The 19,301-nt window shown below is 46.2% G+C and overlaps 1 protein-coding gene and 1 pseudogene across 2 annotated transcripts in view; one reads left to right on the forward strand and one right to left on the reverse strand.

The window, feature by feature from the left end:
- The window catches only part of MYO10 (myosin X), a 276,760-nt gene that overhangs the window by 122,410 nt on the left and 135,049 nt on the right, over positions 1–19,301 (reverse strand). Inside the window, exon 3 of the mRNA XM_023218261.2 lies at positions 11,812–11,999. Within this exon, the coding sequence (XP_023074029.1) occupies positions 11,812–11,999 (188 nt within the window). The remainder of the gene's footprint in view (positions 1–11,811; positions 12,000–19,301) is intronic.
- On the forward strand, positions 1,544–2,471 carry LOC113225079 (annotated as a pseudogene). The gene is made up of 2 exons (XR_003309701.1): positions 1,544–2,015; positions 2,193–2,471. The product of XR_003309701.1 is annotated as a glutathione S-transferase P-like (transcript).

Below are 19,301 nucleotides of genomic sequence, written 5' to 3' on the forward strand. Positions count from 1 at the left end.
GCAAGCTCCGCCTCCCGGGTTTACGCCATTCTCCTGCCTCAGCCTCCGGAGTAGCTGGGACTACAGGCGCCCGCCACCTCGCCCGGCTAGTTTTTTGTATTTTTAGTAGAGACGGGGTTTCACCGTGTTAGCCAGGATGGTCTCGATCTCCTGACCTCGTGATCCGCCCGTCTCGGCCTCCCAAAGTGCTGGGATTACAGGCTTGAGCCACCGCGCCCGGCCTGAAGCTGGGAAAGATTCTTATGGGAGAATGCGATCCAGGCCTGATTAGGTCAGCTGGGCTGAGATGAAAGGCGGCAGCAGACATGAGCTAAGGTTAAGCTGGATGCTTCAGGGGCAAGTGCAGGAGCCAGAGGGCGGTGATGACCTCATCAAGGTCACCTGTAAAAAACACAGCTTTGGAGGAAAAGCTCTAGAAGGACCGAAGGGTCCCTCGGGTGACCAGCTGCTGCTGTTGTCTAGGCCCGCGGTGGCCAGGTCCCAAACGTGGTTAATCGGGCTGGACATGGAGAGGAAGACACGGACATGAGAGAGACTTGAAAGGAGAAATCCTGGTCAGGTGCGGTGGCTCACACCTGTAATCCCAGCACTTTGGGAGGCCAAGGTGGGCGGATCACGAGGTCAGGAGATCAAGACCATCCTGGCTAACACAGTGAAACCTCGTCTCTACTAAATAAACAAAAAATTAGCTGGGCATAGTGGCGGGTGCCTGTATTCCCAGCCACTTCTCAGAAGGCTGAGGCAGGAGAATGGCGTGAACCCGGGAGGCGGAGCTTGCAGTGAGCCGAGACCGCGCCATTGCACTCCAGCCTACCTGCCTGGGTGACACAGTGAGACTCCAAAAAAAAAAAAAAAAAAAGAAAGGAAAGGAGAAATCCCATCCATTTGGCATATGGCACCATGCTTGGTGCTGTGCAGAGAAGAGAAGCAGCAAAGAGCCTGGAAACTTATGAGAAAGGTAAACCAAAGGAATAAGCAAGAGCACAGCCATATAAACGCCACCACGAGGCAGCACGCTGACAACCACTGAATGCTGGGATAGGCAGATGAGCCCCTTTTGCGTTCTAAAGAGAAGTCCTGTGGAGTACCAAGAGCTGGGATGTTATCAGGAAAGAGGAATTTTGCTAAAAATGTGAATTAATTGCATGTAGTAAGAGGGGAAATGATTCAGAGATGACGCCAACATGCCGGGCTTGGTGCAGGGGTCCCAGGGATCTCCACTGGTCTAGACAACCGCAGTCCTTCCACTCACTCTACTAGCGACAGTCCTGGGCAGGGGCCAGTGTCACGGTTCCATGAAGACGTAATGTCGTAATGTCAAGGGTGCTGTGGGCTCCTAGGGGAGATCTGCGCACACACACAACACCAGACAGAAATGTCCCCTTCGCGGCAGACAACAAAGATCTGAGAATCTAAACCTGTCTTGAAATCATAAAGCAAAAGTCAAGAAAATCAGAGGCAAGCCCAGTGGGAGTGGGGGCTGAACCCACATCCCTGAAACTGCCCTGCCTCGTGTGGTCTGAAATAGTAAAAGGCGGCTGGAGTTTCGTCGCCACCGCCGCGTGTGCCACCATGCCGCCCTACACCGTGGTCTACTTCCCAGTTCGAGGCCGCTGTGCGGCCCTGCGCATGCTGCTGGCAGACCAGGGCCAGAGCTGGAAGGAGGAGGTGGTAACAATGGAGACCTGGCAAGAGGGCTCTCTCAAAGCCTCCTGCCTGTATGGGCAGCTCCCCAAGTTCCAGGACAGAGACCTCACCCTGTACCAGTCCAATACTTCCTGCGTCACCTGGGCCGCACGCTTGGGCTCTATGGGAAGGACCAGCGGGAGGCAGCCCTGGTGGACGTGGTGAATGATGGCGTGGAGGACCTCCGCTGCAAATACCTCTCCCTCATCTACACCAACTACGAGGCGGGCAAGGATGGCTATGTGAAGGCATTGCCCGGGCAACTGAAGCCTTTGGAGACCCTGCTGTCCCAGAACCAGGGAGGCAAGACCTTCACTGTGGGAGACCAGGTGAGCATCTGGCCCCATCCTGTTCCTTCCTCGCCACCGTCTGCTTACAGATAGACACAGGTGTGAGCCATTTGGTCAAGCAAAGTGGGGCAGACCTAGGGGATGGGATTAGGCCCTCTGCCCCCAGTTTCCCCAGCCTGCTCCCGCTGGCTGAGTCCCCGGCCCCCCGTCCTGCAGATCTCCTTCGCTGACTACAACCTGCCGGACTTGCTGCTGATCCACGAGGTCCTGGCCCCCGGCTGCCTGGATGCGTTCCCCCTGCTCTCGGCCTATGTGGCGCGCCTCAGTGCCCGGCCCAAGCTCAAGGCTTTCCTGGCCTCCCCTGAGCACGCGAACCTCCCCATCAATGGCAACGGGAAACAGTGAGGGCTGGGGGCACTCTGAGCAGGAGGCAGGGGCTGCTTGCCTCCCTTTCTCCAGGACCAATACAATTTCTAAGAAAAAAAAAAAGAAATAGTAAAAGGCAGCATAGATTAGGCCACCTTTAATTGGGGTTTCCTTTACTAGTCACCAGGATCTTCCCAGTACAGAGCTCAGCACACACTGAATAACTGGCATCTGCTCGGCCCAGTGCCTGGCATGTGGGATGCATCCAACAACAGGGCACGGAATGACTCACAGAAACCGAGGGAGACAGTTTCAAGGAATGATTTAAATGATTTAAATCATCTTCCATATTTAAAACGTATCTATATTGATGTGGCAGCTGTTGGTGGCTGAGTTATTAAAACAAAAACTAGAGGGATAAGTTGTCTAGTGAAAATGGTGAGGCAGAAACAATGTTATGTGTTCCTCAACATACTTCTTTATCCTCGGGCACACAGAAGCCCAAAACGTTTAGACTCCCTTGCAGTAAAAACGGCAGGCAGAGGCCAGGCACGGTGGCTCGCGCCTGTAATCCCAGCACTTTGGGAGGCTGAGGCGGGTGGATTACTTGAGGTCAGAAGTTTGAGTCCAGCCTGGCTAACACAGTGAAACCCTGTCTCTACTCAAAATACAAAAATTAGCCGGGCGTGGTGGCGCACGTCTGTAATCCCAGCTACATGGGGAGCTGAGGCAGAAGAATCACTTAAACCTGGGAGGTGGAGGTTGCAGTGAATGGAGATCACGCCACTGCATTCCAACCTGGGTGACAGAGCCAGACTCCATCTCAAAAAAATAATTAAAAAACAAACACACAAAAACAAAAAGCCGGCACGCAGTCAGTAACAAGGGGACCAAGTGTAGCCAGTTGAACAACTGAGCCAAGGGGCTATCACCCACTTCCATGCCTGGTAGCTAAAATCTCCCTTCACGGTTCTCTGGGTTCCATCTTCCGTTTGTCACCTAAGTGTCCTCAGAGATAGTCCATCTTCCAAGCAAAGAAGCCTACAGAGTAGACTCCAGTCCCTTGCCTACCCACCAGGGGCTGTGAGAGGAGCAAGAAACAGACCGTCCCTGTGTTACACCCCTAAGATTTGAGGGCTGTCTGTTAGAGCAGTCAGTCTATCTTGGCTCACCGAACATGGCAAAAATACAATCATGGAGAAGATACGATACTCTTCAAACTCTCCAGCAGAGGCTTGGTCAAAGAAATCCCAGGATTCTCGTCGTCGTAAGATGTCTGAAGAGTGTACGACACATTGAGAAAAAATATGGCTGGAGATGGACCCAGTCGTGGATATCAGTCTCTGTCAGTCTCTTATACTCTTATGGTGGAAGATCTCTTATCTGAAATGCTTGGGACAAGAAGTGTTTCTGATTTCAGATTTTGGATTTTGAGAATATCTCCATTATACCAATTGGGTGACCCTAAATCTGAAAATATGAAATCGGAAATGGTCAAGAATCTGAAACTCTTTTTAGTGCCAACATGTTCAATGGAAATGCTCTTTCGGGTTCTCTGGGGCAGATTTTCAGATGAGGGGGCTGGACCAGTGTAATGCAAATATTCCAAAATCCAAAAAAATTGGAAAAAACCTGAAAGCTGAAATATGCCTAGCCCAAAGCATTTCGGATAAGGGGTACTCAAGCTGTGTAAGTAAAACGTGAAAAAACCCTCAGATTTGCACAGAGCTCTGCGATGGTGGCTCTCAACTCTGGCTGCACATTAGAACCACCTAATAGGTCCCTCGTCCAAACCTGTGGGCATAGAACTCTGTCATCTGTATCATCTGTATTTAAACAAAAAATTTTTTTTGGCCAGGGGCAGTAGCTCACATGTGTAATCCCATCACTTTGGGAGGCCAAGACGGGGAGATCGCTTGAGGTCAGGAGTTCGAGACCAGCCTGGCGAACATGGTGAAACCCCCGTCTCTACTAAAAATACAAAAATTAGCCAGGCATAGTAGTGGGTGCCTGTAGTTCCAGCTACTCGGAAGGCGGAGGCAGGAGAATCGCTTGAATCCAGGAGGCGGAAGTTGCAGAGAGCAGAGGTTGCACCACTGCACTCTAGCCTGGGTAACACAGCTAGATCCTGTCTTTTTTCTTTTTTGTGTGTTTTTTTTTTTTTTATGATTCTACCATGAAGCCAGGTTGAAGAACTGCTACTCCGGAAAGCAGCCTCCCACATAATGCAGCTAGGACTCTACCAGGAGATAAGGGGTGACTACTCAGATTGGGCTGTGGAAGTGTTTTACAAACAGCAGGGCAAAGAAGAAATATAAGTAAATAACTCGCAAACTGCGAAAACCCAGAAATATGCCGGATATCCCGAGATATTAACGTCAAGGTCACAGACTGCAGGTAGAACACTTCTGTCTAACCCGTCTCCTCCTCCTCTGGCCTGCAGCTCCACCTGCTCCTCATTAGCCCAAGGCAATGACAGTTCTATGCCTCGTGCCAACAGGCCGCGGCCGACACGGACTCAGGCTTTGGCAAAAATGTGTTCATTCAGATTCACCAAAAGGAGCTCATATATATATATATATATATATATTTTTTTTAATTCTGACTATAATAATGAAAATGTGAAAATGAACCCAAAGCACTCATGTGGGGCCATAGGCTGCCTTAAAAATTGTGAGAATTTTTTGTAGGCACAATGGAAAGTCATAGGACAGTTCCTAAGCAGGAGAGTGTCATGATCAGATTTAAGGTTCTAAAGAATTGTTCTTTTTTGTGTGTGTGTGAGTGTCGCTCTGTCGCCCAGGCTGGAGTGCAGTGGCGCAATCTTGGCTCACTGCAACCTCCACCTCTCTGAGTTCACACCATTCTCCTGCCTCAGCCTCCTGAGTAGCTGGGATTACAGGCGCCGCCACTACGCTCAGCTAATTTTTGTATTTTTAGTAAAGACGGAGTTTCACCGTGTTGGCCAGGATGGTCTTGAACTTCTGACCTCAGGTGATCCACCTGCCCTGACCTCCCAAAGTGCTAGGATTACAGGCATGAGCCACCAGGCCCCAAAGAATCATTCTGATTGTTGCGTGGAGAATGGACAGAAAGGAGGCAAGGGAAGAATCAGGGAGACCAAAAGGGTGATGCGGGAAGGGTCGCGGGGGCAGCAGAGATGAAGTAAGAGGCCCAAGAAAGACTGGAGGGCAAGTGACAGGATTGCTGAGGGGTCTGGCCAGGGGGTGGGCAGCAAGTGACGGATGGGGAGGCATCAGGGATGACTCCTGGGGCCCCTGAGAGTTTGCTACCATGATGATCCAGGAATTGGTAGCACCAGGTTTGTGCATTTGCCAAAACTCATCAAACTGGATACTTAAGACTGGCATACTTTACCATGTGTAAGCTTACCTTAATTTAGGGTGGGGAAAAAAATGACTTCCAGATCTCAGGCTTGGGACGGGGTAGGATGGAGAGGCTACTGGCTGAGATTGGGAAGCACAAGAGGAGGGACAAGTTTCTGGGAGAAAATGACACAGACTTTAGAACATGCCACCCCGAGACATCTCAGTGATGACACCTAAAGGGCACTAGGACTTAAGTCTGGGACTTGAATGAGAAATTGAGGGTGTATAAACTTCAGGAGTCCTGCAGACTCAGAGAAGAAAACGCAGGTGGGTGAGAAGACAGGAAGTGAAAAATGACTGAGGAGCTGAGGCGTGGCCATGGAGAGCTAGGAAGAAATACAGGATGGGCGCATGGTGGGGGGCAGCTTGCTGAGATAAAGGAGTAGTTGAATGAGGGTGTGGAACCAAACGAGCATCTTTTGTACTTTTTTCCAAGATGAAACACACTAAAAGTTTTTGAATAATATCAACAATCCAGTAGAGAGAGAGGTCAAAGAATCCAGGGCAAGGAGACTCAGAGATGCAGCAATGTCCTCAGGCAAACAGAGAGAAAGGACACAGGACACATCTGAAGGAAAAGCAACCTGATACGAGCAGGGCCTTTTGTGTACAGGACACGCTAGCCTCCCAGCAGCACACATCAAGGCTGGCAGTTTTCTAGATCCAGTCCATGTGTCAGCAAACTCTGACCTGCTGCCTGTTTTTATAAATAAAGTTTTATTGGAACACAGTGCAGGCCGTGCATCTGCATACTATCTGAGTGCTTTCACACTACAAGGGCAGAGTTCATTAGTTGCAACAGAGGTGCTTTCGCCCACAAAGCCTAAAATATACACTCTTTGGCTCTTTACACAAAACTTTTTGCTGGCACCTATAACACTACTTACAAATCAATTCCCTTGATCCACACGATTTTCTCAAAATATAAACCGGATCACTCCTTCAATTGTTCAACGAACTTAGGAAACTTCTATACTGTCTAAAGGATTAAGTGCAAAGGTCTTAGGAAGCCAAACAAAGCCCTTATGTTATGAAGCTGTACCAGAAAGTAAGATTCTGTTCTGGAAATACAGACTTCACTCATGCCTGTAATCCTAGCACTTTGGGAGGCAGGCAGATCGCTTGAGGTCAGGAGTTCGAGACCAGCCTGACCAACATGGTGAAACCTCATCTCTACTAAAAACACGATAAAAAACTTAGCCAGCCATCATGGTGCATGCCTGTAATCCCAGCTACTTGGGAGGCTGAGGCAGGATAATTGCTTAAACTTGGGAGGAGGAGCCAAGACTGTGCCACCACACTCCAGCCTGGGCAACAGAGCAAGACTCCATCTCAACAAAACAAAACAAAACAAAACAAAACAGAAATATAGACTTCACAGGCAGAGAGACTGAAGTTCAAATCCTGTTTGTGGCTAATAGCTGAAGTTTCTTCGGGAAGTCCACCAAACAGTTCTGAGCCTCAGCTTCCCTACAGAAAATGCCTCTTGGACCCCTCTGAGGAATACACAAGAATAAGTCTCTCGATGAATTTCAGTTCCTTTTTCTTTGCGTTTCCCACTCCACCTCTTTCATCTGCTGTATTACAAGAGCATGTCCCCACACCTTATTCTGCTTGGTGCCTTTCTAATTGAGGATGCAAGTTTTGTTCAGCATTCCAACACTATCACCTCTAAATGTAGAAGTAGAAAAAAACCAAACACTCAGTTATCAATTCAGGACATGGTTAAGTAGAAATCACTCAAGTTTTGAAAAACCAAAACACACAACGCAAGCAAAGATCCTGAACCAATAGTCATTCCATATATTCATCCTTTGACTGACAGCTGTTGAATGCTGGTCCTCTCGCAGACACTGTCCTGGGTACCAGGTTGCAAAGATGAATTAGCCACAGGCCTTGTCTATATTATTCACCGTAAGAAGTCATACATACTGCAAAGACCACATGATATGGTTGGCTGTGTCCCCACCCAGATCTCATCTTGAATTGTACTCTCATGATTCCCACATGTTGTGGGAGGGACGTGGTGGGAGATGACTGTATCACAGGGGTGGCTTTCCCCATGCTGTCCTTGCGGTAATGAGTGGGTCTCATGAGATCTAATGGTTTCATCAGGGGTTTCTGCCTTTGCGTCTTCTTCACTCTCTTTGCCTGCTTCCATCCATGTAAGACGTAACTTGCTCCTCCTTGCCTGCCGCCATGATTGTGAGGCTTCCCCAGCCACATGGAACTATAAGTCCGATTAAACCTTTCTTTTGTAAATTGCCCAGTCTTGAGTATATCTTTATCAACAGTGTGAAAACGGACTAACACACCATAATAAACTAAACCCTGTCTGGTGTATACTGTGTATGAAAAACTAGAGTCAGTGTCAATTGTACTAGAGATCAACCAAAGTCAAAGACTGACCTTATGAGATGGAAAATTCAAGTAAGTTTTACATACACATACACACACACACACACACACACACTCAAAACCGTAATAGCATGAGCATTCATTTAAATGTACACAAAAAATGGCAAAATTGAAACTAGACATTAAGAGAGGCAACAATCTTGAAAATGAGATCGAAGAAAGAGGCTTTAACTAGAAGCCTCGGGACCTGGCATTGCCACCAAGTAGCAGAGGAGCCTGTCCAATCGATGTTCACTTATAAAGCGAGAGAAAAATTCATCTATGAAGTTCTGTATAATTCAAACAGGCTTATTTTCTCTAGCATGAGAATGTTTTTAAAGTAGTAAAACACATTTTAGCCAGCAGGGGGCAGATCATGCCCAAGGAAATCTAAACAGGGCGCCTGAGTCCAGCAACTCCTATTTCTATATTCCATTTTCTCTTAATTCCCACAGCTTCAACCCCCACTTTAAAAAACTGCTGAAGAGAGCTATTAAAATCAAAACACATTTTAATGAGAAATCTATTCTTAAAGTCTCTGTTTCCTGAATTAATTTAGATAAATACAGTTACTCTGTTCACACCAGCATTGCATAATTGGAGCTTTCTGTTTAGGATCCACCCCGCTCTCCCCCTTATTTTTAAATACCATGAAAATGCCAACCTCCTTCCGTTTTAATACATACACACACACATATATATATGCACAATGATCTCATTTGATGTTTCACTTTCTTCTTTAGCGGCTCTGTCTAGCAAGTGATGTATTAGTCATGCTCTCATTTCTTCCACTGAATGTAATAAATACAAGCAATTATCAATGGCAATTACTTAAGGATCTAAGTGTGGACACCAATTTGATCTTTTAAAATAGATGGTTCTCTTCCCTTCTGTTAATCTTCTTAAATGATATTCTGTATGCTGAAATAATGATCTTTAAATTCTAACTCTGGAACTTTTATGAAGTTATTTAGAAGAGCCCACAAATAGTGGTTCTAGTCACAGATCAGATTGTTTTATTGGGTATGTGAATCTTAAATGCTCTGTTTCTATATTAAGCAGCCGCTTCATTTCAATTAACTGCAAGCCGTCATGATCCCTATCTGTTTAACTGAATACACAGACAGTCCCTCTATCCAAGCTGTTTCTATGGCCCAACACATTATTAGTCCTGTTAGAATTTAGGTAACAGGAAGACAGTACATCTGCCCATGTGCTCCCTCCCGTTAGACAAACACACACACACACACACACACACACACACAGAATTCAGCTGTTCATATACATGTAATCCCATTTGTTAAAAAAAAAGAACTACAAAAAAGATAATGGGTACAAACTGCCAGTGAGAAGAACACACTCCCCGCAAATGGCTTTCCGTGTGTGGCACCTGCAGATATCATCATAGAGCACCCACATCAAAGGGCTGTCAGGGGTTTCAACGTGCTGATGCCTGGCAAGCTCTTGGCACAGAGTCCAACACACAGAACCCGTCAGAAACTGTGAGCCATTATTTCTTACTCATCCTCAATCAGCTCTCACATGGGATACTGCGAACGCTCTCCATCCATTCCCCTGCCCCACGGTTTCAGAAGGACCTCCTTGGGCACCTCTGTCCTCCCCCGACCCTAGTCTCTCCCCACAGGAGCAGGGGGGCTGCTCTAAGCGCTCTGGGGTGAAAGGAGAAAGGCAGAGCCTATTTGCTTTTCTCCACCATCTGGGAATCAGTTTCCCACAGTCATCATGCCCACCAGTTACCTGGCTGCAGCCATGACCAGGTGGGTCTGTCTGTGCGATTCGGGGCTGCAGCGCTCACAGGCCCACTTGGCTGGGAGTCTTAGGCTGACATATGGCTCTCCATATGTCTCCTGTGGTCTTACATCCACTGAATGGGAAATCCAGAGAGAGCAGTCTTTTTAGTGTCCCCCGCCCCCCACATCCCCCGCCAAATCCAAACCACCCTTTCCCTTTCCCATTTCTCTTGAAATAATGTAATAACTGTCTTGCCACAAATTGGGACTAGAAAGCCATCTGAGGCAGATGTCAGAATCCTCTTTCACACTAGCAGCTTCACAAGACTGTGGCTCCTCAGTACCAGCTATGCCCCATGAGTGAACTCTTGGGAGGAGAAATGAATGAAGAAATGCTTGGAGCCTCCACGGAAACCTCCCTAGAAGAGACTGACACTCATCACGTCTGCTTTGAGTATCACCCGGGGTGTGGTAATGATCACTAGAGCACAGTTCCATAGAAATAATTAACAAGATCCAACAGGACGGCACTAGCATGCATGCGATGAGGTCAATTTGAATGTTAATAATAAAAATTAAGAACATTTATGTATGTATGTATGTATGTATTTACTTATTGAGACGGAGTCTTGCTGTCACCCAGGCTGGAGTGCCTGGTGTGATCTCGGCTCACTGCAACCTCCACCTCCAGGTTACAGTGATCCTCCCACCTCAGCCTCCCAAGCAGCTGGGACTACAGGCACGCACCACCATGCCCGGCTGATTTTGTATTTTTAGTAGAAATGGGGTTTCATCATGTTGGCCAGGCTGGTCTCCAACTCCTGACCTCAAGTGAACCACCCACCTCGGCCTCCTCAAGTGCTGGGATTACAAGTGTGAGCCATTGCGCCTGGCCAATAAATATTTATTTAAAAAATATTCTACTACTTTTTAAGATAGTTCCTAGTAATGAAAGAACTGATATTGGGGCTCCTAACAGTTTCTTTGTAAAAGTGAGTACGACTCAGCTAAAACAGACATGCCACGTGCCTTCTCACCCACTAAAAAAAAAATTGAAGCCGGGCGCGGTGGCTCAAGCCTGTAATCCCAGCACTTTGGGAGGCCGAGATGGGCGGATCACAAGGTCAGAAGATCGAGACCAGCCTGGCTAACACGGTGAAACCCCGTCTCTACTAAAAAAAAGAATAAGAAAAATACAAAAAAACTAGCCGGGCGAGGTAGCGGGCGCCTGTAGTCTCAGCTACTCGGGAGGCTGAGGCAGGAGAATGGCGTGAACCCGGGAGGCGGAGCTTGCAGTGGGCTGAGATCCGGCCACTGCACTCCCGCCCGGGCCACAGAGCAAGACTCTGACTCAAAAAAAAAAAAAAAAAACTGAAATAAATACATCCTTAACATACACACAGTGAGCCCCTCTTCTGTGGCTAATTCAAAGGTAAACTTTAGGAGCACCCCATTATTAAAAATGCCTACATCTGGGAGATTCTATCTAGAGTTATTTTATTGCAGTAGAGAAAAAAGAAACTTTGTTCACACATATAAGCCTTGTGAGTGGCATTGTAGGCTACACAAAACGTTTACATTTGAAAGAACTATGCAAGATTTCCTTAAACAGATAGAAGGATCATGCCTCATCACTGAAATAAATCAAAGAATAATTAAGGCAAATAAATTTTTTTTTTTTTTAAAGGAACAGAATGGAATCATTATTCTGAGGATAAAAGCCAAGCAACAAGCAACATGGTCCATCTGCTTTGCTAAGTGAGCTCCTTCTGAAAGCTGAAGTTATCATGCCATTCAAAACAAAACTCTGCCAGAGACACTCAGGCAGTTGTAAAAGCTTTCTCTGGTGAATGCCCTAAGGAGGCTGGGGCGCGGGGTGCACAGAGGGACTCCCTGGCCGTGGAAAGCCCGACTGGCTGTGAGCTCCGTTACCTGATGAGGATGCACTGGTTGTCGTGGCGCTTCCACAGGCAGCGGTAGCACTCGTTGGCGATGGCGAAGATGTGCGGTGGCAGCTCGCCCAGGTGGCGCCGGCTGTACTGCTCCATGGTGGCATGCTCGTACAGCCCGGCGATGGGCTGGTAGGGGTTCACAGAGGCCAGGATGGAGCCGATGTAGGTCTGCAAGCACAGGGTGAGACAGGGATGCGTCACTTCTAACCCAGGCCACTGGATGAGCTCCAACAAAACCCACTCAGTGTGCGCCAGGGGGGAAGACGGCTTCTGTCTCCCGGGTGCACACTGTCCCTGCACCTGCTGGAAACCAAATCTTGATGTTCTGGACAAATGAATGAAGCCATTTCAAAGGGGAATGGCAGTGAGAGGGAAACAAGAGAAGGAAGATGGTGAGGCGACCCAGGCCCAGATCCCTAATTCTCCGCTGACCTCGCCAATCTTAATCCCTTCCCACAGCTAAAGGACTGGCCAGATCCAGTCTCCTGTCTCAGCAAAGAAGAGAGGTAGCCAGAGGCTGTGGGAGAAGGAAAGTTACAGTTTAATGGGTGCAGAGTTTCTGTTTAGTGTGATGGGAAAGTTCTGGAAGTGAGCCGGGCCTTGTGGCTCATGTCTGTAACCCCAGCACTTTCAGAGGCTGAGGTGGGTGGATCACCTGAGGTCAGGAGTCCAAGGCCAGCCTGGCCAACATGGGGAAACCCCATCTCTACTAAAAATACAAAAATTAGCCGAGCATGGTGGTGCGTGCCTGTAATCCCAGCTACACGGGAGGCTGGGACAGGAGAAGCACTTGAACCCAGGAACCGGAGGTTGCAGTGACCTGAGATAGTGCCACTGTACTCCAGCGTGGGCGACAGAGTGAGATTCCATCTCAAAAAAAGTTCTGGAAGTGGTTAGTACTTGTGGATGCAGACCATTGTGAATGTCTATTATTATTATTATTATTATTATTATTTTAAATTTTTAAATTTTTTTGTAGAGACACGGTCTTGCTTTGTTACCCAGACTAATCTCGAACTCCTGGCTTTGAGTGATCCTCCCTCCTCAGCCTCCCAAAGTGCTAGGTCTGTGAATGTACCTAATATTACTGAATTGTACACTTCAAAATAGTCAAAATGGCAAATTTTATGCTATGCAGAGTTAGCTACAGCTTTTAAAAGATAACATGACTATTTCAAAAATGCTAGGTACTAGGCTGAGCACGGTAGCTCACACCTGTAATCCCAGCACTTTGGGAGGCCGAGGCAAGAGGATCACGAGGTCAGGAGACCAAGACCATCCTGGCTAACACAGTGAAACCCCGTCTCTACTAAAAATACATAAAATTAGCCAGGCCTGGTGGCGCACGCCTGTAATCCCAACTACTCGGGAGGTTGAGGCAGGAGAATCGCTTGAACCTGGGAGGCGGAGGTTACGGTGAGCCGAGATTGCCCCACTGTACTCCAGCCTGGGCGGCAGAGCGAGATTCTGTCAAAAAAAAAAAAGAAAGAAAGAAAGAAAAAAGAGAGAGAGAAAGCGAGAGCAAGAGAGAGAGCGAGAGAAAGAGAGAGAGTGTGCAAGAGAGAAAGAAAGGAAAGGAATGAAAGGAAGAAAAGAACAGAAAAGAAAAGAAAGAAGGAAAATAAATAGAGGCTACAGAGTTACCAACGCTTAATGCCTTAGGCCCCTCCATGTGGACATAACTATTCACTTGCACTTTTGCAGGAAATACTAACTCTGTTTGGTTACCTGGTTTCCAGGCTCAGATACAACTGGGGAAGTAAGTCAGACAGGGCTGGGAGCAGAGAGTCCTGCAACCACCACCAACCACCAATCAACTTTTATAAAGCTCATGCAGTGTTGTCTAGGGCTTTATGGGGTGTTATGGGCTGATCCATGCCTTCTCCCCAGATTCACATGCTGAAGCCCCAATCCCCAGTACTTAAGAATGTAACTGTGCTTGGAGACAGGGGCTTTAAATAAGTGACTAACTTAAAACGAGGCCATTAGGGTGGCCCTAATCCAATCTGACTGGTGTCTTTGTTAGAAGAGGAAATTTGAACACACAAAAAGACACCAGGGATGCCTACACCCGGGGGGATTGCGGGGGGCAACAAAAAACAACAAGCAAAACTAGACAGAAAGTCCAAACATCCTGAGAGCATCTGTACTATATTATAGCAATCTGTAATATTTTATATTCATAATATCTGCCAGGAACATCAAGCAAAGTATTGTTATGTTCAGTATAACTTCTCAAATGTAAATAAGTCCAGACAGGTTGAGTATCGCTAATCCGAAAACCAAAATCTGAAATGCTCTAAAATCTGAAGCTTTTACAGCAACAACGTGATGGCTCAAAGGAAATGTTCATGGGGGCATTTCAGATTTCAGATTTTCTGATGAGGGATGCCCAACTGGTAGGTATAATGCAAATATTTCAAAATCGAAGAAAATATCAGAAATCCAAAACACTCAGGTCCCAAGCGTTTTGGATAAGAGTTACTCAACCTGGAATGTGTTTTGGAAATAATATGAAGCAAAAAATTTTAAAAAGGTTAAAAACATAAAAGATATTACCTATGACCCAGCAATTCCACTCCTAGATACGTATCAAAAAAAAGTGAAAGCAAATACTCAAACATTTGTACACACATGTTCACAAGAGCACCATTTATAACAGCCAAAAGGTGGAAACAATGCCAAGGTCCACCATCAGACGAATGGATGTGGCATACCCATACCATGTAATATCACTCAGCCACAAAATCAATCAAGTGCTGATCCATGCTACAATGTGACTGAGCCTTGAAGACATATTAAGCCAGACACAAAAGTTCACATATTCAGAGTAGGTTAGATCCACAGAAACAGAAAGATCGGTGGTTGCTAAGACTAGACGGTGGCAGGAAAGCGGAGTGACTGCTTCACTGGTACAGGGTTTCCACTTGAGGTGATAAAAATATTGTAGAACTAAGATACAGGTTATATGGTTTGAATGTTTGTCCCCTCCTAAACTTGTGTTGAAATTTAATTGCCATTGTAACAGTATTAGGAAGGTAATTACAAAGGTGATTAAGAAGTGATTAGGTTAGGCCGGGTACGGTGGCTCAGGCCTATAATCCCAGCATTCTGAGAGGCCGAGGCAGGCGGATCACGAGGTCAGGAGATTGAGACCATCCTGGCTAACACAGTGAAACCCCGTCTCTACTAAAAAATACAAGAAATTAGCCGGGCGCAGTGGCGGGCGCCTGTAGTCCCAGCTACTTGGGAGGCTGAGGCAGGAGAACAGCGTGAGCCCGGGAGGCGGAGCTTGCAGTGAGCCAAGATCGCAGACGGCACTCTAGCCTGGGCGACAGAGCGAGACTCCGTCTCAAAAAAAAAAAAAAAAGAAGTGATTAGGTCATGGGGCTCTGCTCTCATAATGGATTAATACCATTATTGTGGGATTGTGGCAGTGAGTTAGTTATTGCAGAGTGGGCTCCTAATAAAAGAGTAAATTCGACATGCATTCTTTCTGTCTCATACTCAAGCTTTCTCGCCATGTGATGCCTTAGGCCATGACACAGCAAAAGGGTCCCACCAGATGCCAGTGCCATGCTCTTGGACTTGCCAGTCTCCAGAACCATAAGCCAAGTAAACTTCTGCTCCTTATAAATTACCCAGTGTGTGGTATCCTGTTACAGCAGCAGAAAGCATACTGAAACTGAGGTGTTGGCTGCACAGCATTGTGAATGTGCTAAATGCCACTGAGTTGTATACTTTACAATGGTTAATTTTATGTGAAATGAATTTCACCTTAATTAGAAAAAAAGATCTGGTGCTTTTATGAGTAAATTCTCAGGTCCTTGGAAACATCAACTCTCTACAAAGTCCATTTTGTCCTGTCGGAGCACTATGAGTAAGATTTGACCAGAAAAAAATATGAAAGTTGGAAAAAAGAAGTGTCCTACTCCTTGGGATGCCTCCATCCTCTATCAGTGCCTGGACCACAGACACTCCAGTGCCTCCTTCTACGCAACATGTGCAGAGGTGAGGGGGCAGGCAGACAATACTTGAGGCTGTGAGTGCCTGACGTCTTCCACTACTTTGTTTAAAATGCCATGGGCATTTGTTTAAAATGCCATGGGCTCATGCTGGACTTTTTACAGTAATTCACACCACATCTTGTCCAGTGAAATAGTTTTTAAATGTTTCAGGATGTCAATGTGGTCGCTGTGGCAGCTAGACAACACACACAACCCAGATATCAGTGTCCACAGGTCCTCTCCACCAGAATCAGCAGTGCTTTAGAAGATAAATAACTTTTTTTTTTTTTTTTTTTTTTTGGGACTGAGTCTCACTCTGTCATCCAGGCTGGAGTACAGTGGCGCGATCTCAGCTCACTGCAACCTCTGCCTCCTGCGTTCAAGAGTCTCCTGTCTCAGCTTCCCAAGTAGCTGGGATAACAAGTGTGTGCCACTACGCCCAGCTAATTTTTGCATTTCTAGTAGAGACAGGATTCACTATATTTTGGCCAGGCTGGTCTCAAACTCCTGACCTCAGGTGATCCACCCGCCTCAGCCTCCCAAAATGCTGGGATTACAGGCGTGAACCACTGCGCTCGGCCGAGAAAGGACTCTTAACAGCAGATGCTTCCTGTGGAGGCAGCCCACAGACTCTGCAGAATTATGTGGCATCCTTGCTGATGGTCATGCAGCCCACAAAAGGCACCATAATACTCTCCTCTCCTAAGCCAAGTCCACGCCACCCCGCACTACTGTCACCAATCGATTGCTGAATCACCATCTTTCAAGAGAAAAGATAATCCGGCATGCTGTGAAACAGAACACTTTACCAGATGGCTTCAAAAAGCACACAGTTTGAGAGTGAAAGACCAAAACCATCCAGTTGGTTTAGTTATAGAAGATGTTAATCATGGCCAATGACCAGCACAGCTCTGGTGGTTGCACACTTTTCCTGCAATAATATTGATCTTCGTATCTGACTCTCACAATAAAATGCATGCTTCATCTGTCATTCAGCCAAGTGAGTTGCCATGAAAAAAATATGGTCCCTCATTACTACACATTGTCAATACATTTAAAATTCCAGCCAGCTACAGTGGGTCATGATTATAATCCCAGCACTTTGGGAGGCCAAGGTGGGAGAACTGGCCGAGCCCAGGAGTTCAAGACCAGCCTGGGCAATAGAGCAAGACCCCCATTTCTACATAAAAATATATTTTTTAAATTCTGCATAAATATTAATATACAGAATTTTGCTGCTTTATCAAGAAAGCCTTGATTGTTCCCATTTTGATGGGAAACTTCTGAAGGGCACAGCACATGGTCTTACGTTCTTTATCCAGGTTAGGAACCTGATTTCATTTATTCTTGAGGATTTTGGGACTCATTCAGGCTCTCAGCCCATAAAAGCGATGCCCACAGCAACTGAGGAAGATCTTCTAATCTACACTGAAACCACCGCAGGCTCCTAGGCTTCCGCTGTTCTCCCATCTGCTTGGCCGCACTACACTGGTTCCTTCTGAGCCTTGCCAGGCGCCACCCCCGTGGCTATGTTGGAAGGAAGTGCCAAATCTCCTGTGGAATGAAAGGCTTTTCCCTCCAAGAGCCACTATGTCGGGGCGGGGGGCGGTACTGAAACATGTTTTCAGGTAAAAGGTCGTTTAAATGCATGGTTAACGTTAACAGAAGATACTAAACCAGGCTTTTATTTTGCTTTTCATTTTACACACCACATATTGCATCAAGTGAAAAAAAAATTCTTTTCCAAAAGATCTGCATTTCAGTACATTTAAAACCTTTCACCTTTTGAAGTAAGTAATAAATAAAAGTTATGTGCACCCTAGAAGCTGCCTGCCTCGGACGCGTGACGATCCTTAGTGCCTCATGATGTACTTTATAGCTTTAAACTGGACCACGAGTTGAATTCCCCAAATTCCTCAAAAAATGTCCAGGACCCTTTCTGCTTGTTGAGTAGAGAAAGAGCACTTAAATATAAACAGCTGCTACTGATTTTTTAAAGATCAATCACACATTTATTTATTTTTGAGACAGAGTCTCACTCTGTTGCCCAGGCTGCCGTGCAGTGGCACAATCTCGGCTCACTGCAGCCTCTGCTTCCTGGGCTCAAGCGATTCTCCTGCCTCAGCCTCCCAAGTAGCTAGGATTACAGGCGCCCGCCACCACACCTGGCTAATTTTTGTATTTTTAGTAGAGACTGATGGGGTTTCACCACATTAGCCAGGCTGCTCTCAAACTCCTGGCCTCAACCAAACCACTCACATTGGCCTCCCAAAGTGCTGGCATTACAGGCATGAGCCACAATGCCCGGATAAGATCACACATTTAATGGCACACGGCTATATTCCAACATTACTCTTTCTAAGTATGTAGGCGCTACTGCTGTGGTCCTTCTCGTTTTATGATTCATATTCTAAAAAGAAAAAATTCATACTCTATAAAAATTTCTAAACCTATAGTTTAGGCCATATTTAGTACTCTAAACAAGAGAAAACTAACATTCATTCATAACATGTCCTGCATCTGCTGTGTTCAAGATTTTCCTTATGCAACAAAAGCCAAAATTGACAAATAGGATCTAATTAAACTAAAGTGCTTCTGCACTGCAAAAGAAACTACCATCAGAGTGAACAGGCAACCTACAGAACGGGAGAAAATTTTTGCAATCTACTCATCTAACAAAGGGCTAACATCCAGAACCTACAAAGAACTCAAACAAATTTACAAGAAAAAAACAACCCCATCAAAAAGTGGGCAAAGGACATGAACAGACATTTCTCAAACGAAGACATTCATACAGCCAACAGACACATGAAAAAATGCTCATCATCACTGGCCATCAGAGAAATGCAAATCAAAACCACAATGAGATACCATCTCACACCAGTTAGAATGGCAATCATTAAATAGTCAGGAAACAACAGGTGCTGGAGAGGATGTGGAGAAATAGGAACACTTTTACACTGGTGGTGGGATTGTAAACTAGTTCAACCATTGTGGAAAACAGTATGGCAATTCCTCAAGGATCTAGATCTAGATGTACCATATGACCCAGCCATCCCACTACTGGGTATATACCCAAAGGATTACAAATCATACTGCTATAAAGACACATGCACACGTATGTTTATTGCAGCACTATTCACAATAGCAAAGACTTGGAATCAACCCAAATGTCCATCTGTGACAGACTGGATTAAGAAAATGTGGCACATATACACCATGGAATACTATGCAGCCATAAAAAAGGATGAGTTTGTGTCCTTTTTGTAGGGACATGGATGCAGCTGGAAAGCATCATTCTCAGCAAACTATCGCAAGAACAGAAAACCAAACACCGCATGTTCTCACTCATAGGTGGGAACTGATCAATGAGCTCACTTGGACTCTGGAAGGGGAACATCACACACCGGGGCCTATTATGGGGAGGGGGGAGGGGGGAGGGATTGCATTGGGAGTTATACCT

Source organism: Piliocolobus tephrosceles, chromosome 4, assembly GCF_002776525.5.
Source record: "Piliocolobus tephrosceles isolate RC106 chromosome 4, ASM277652v3, whole genome shotgun sequence".
NCBI lineage: Eukaryota > Metazoa > Chordata > Mammalia > Primates > Cercopithecidae > Piliocolobus > Piliocolobus tephrosceles.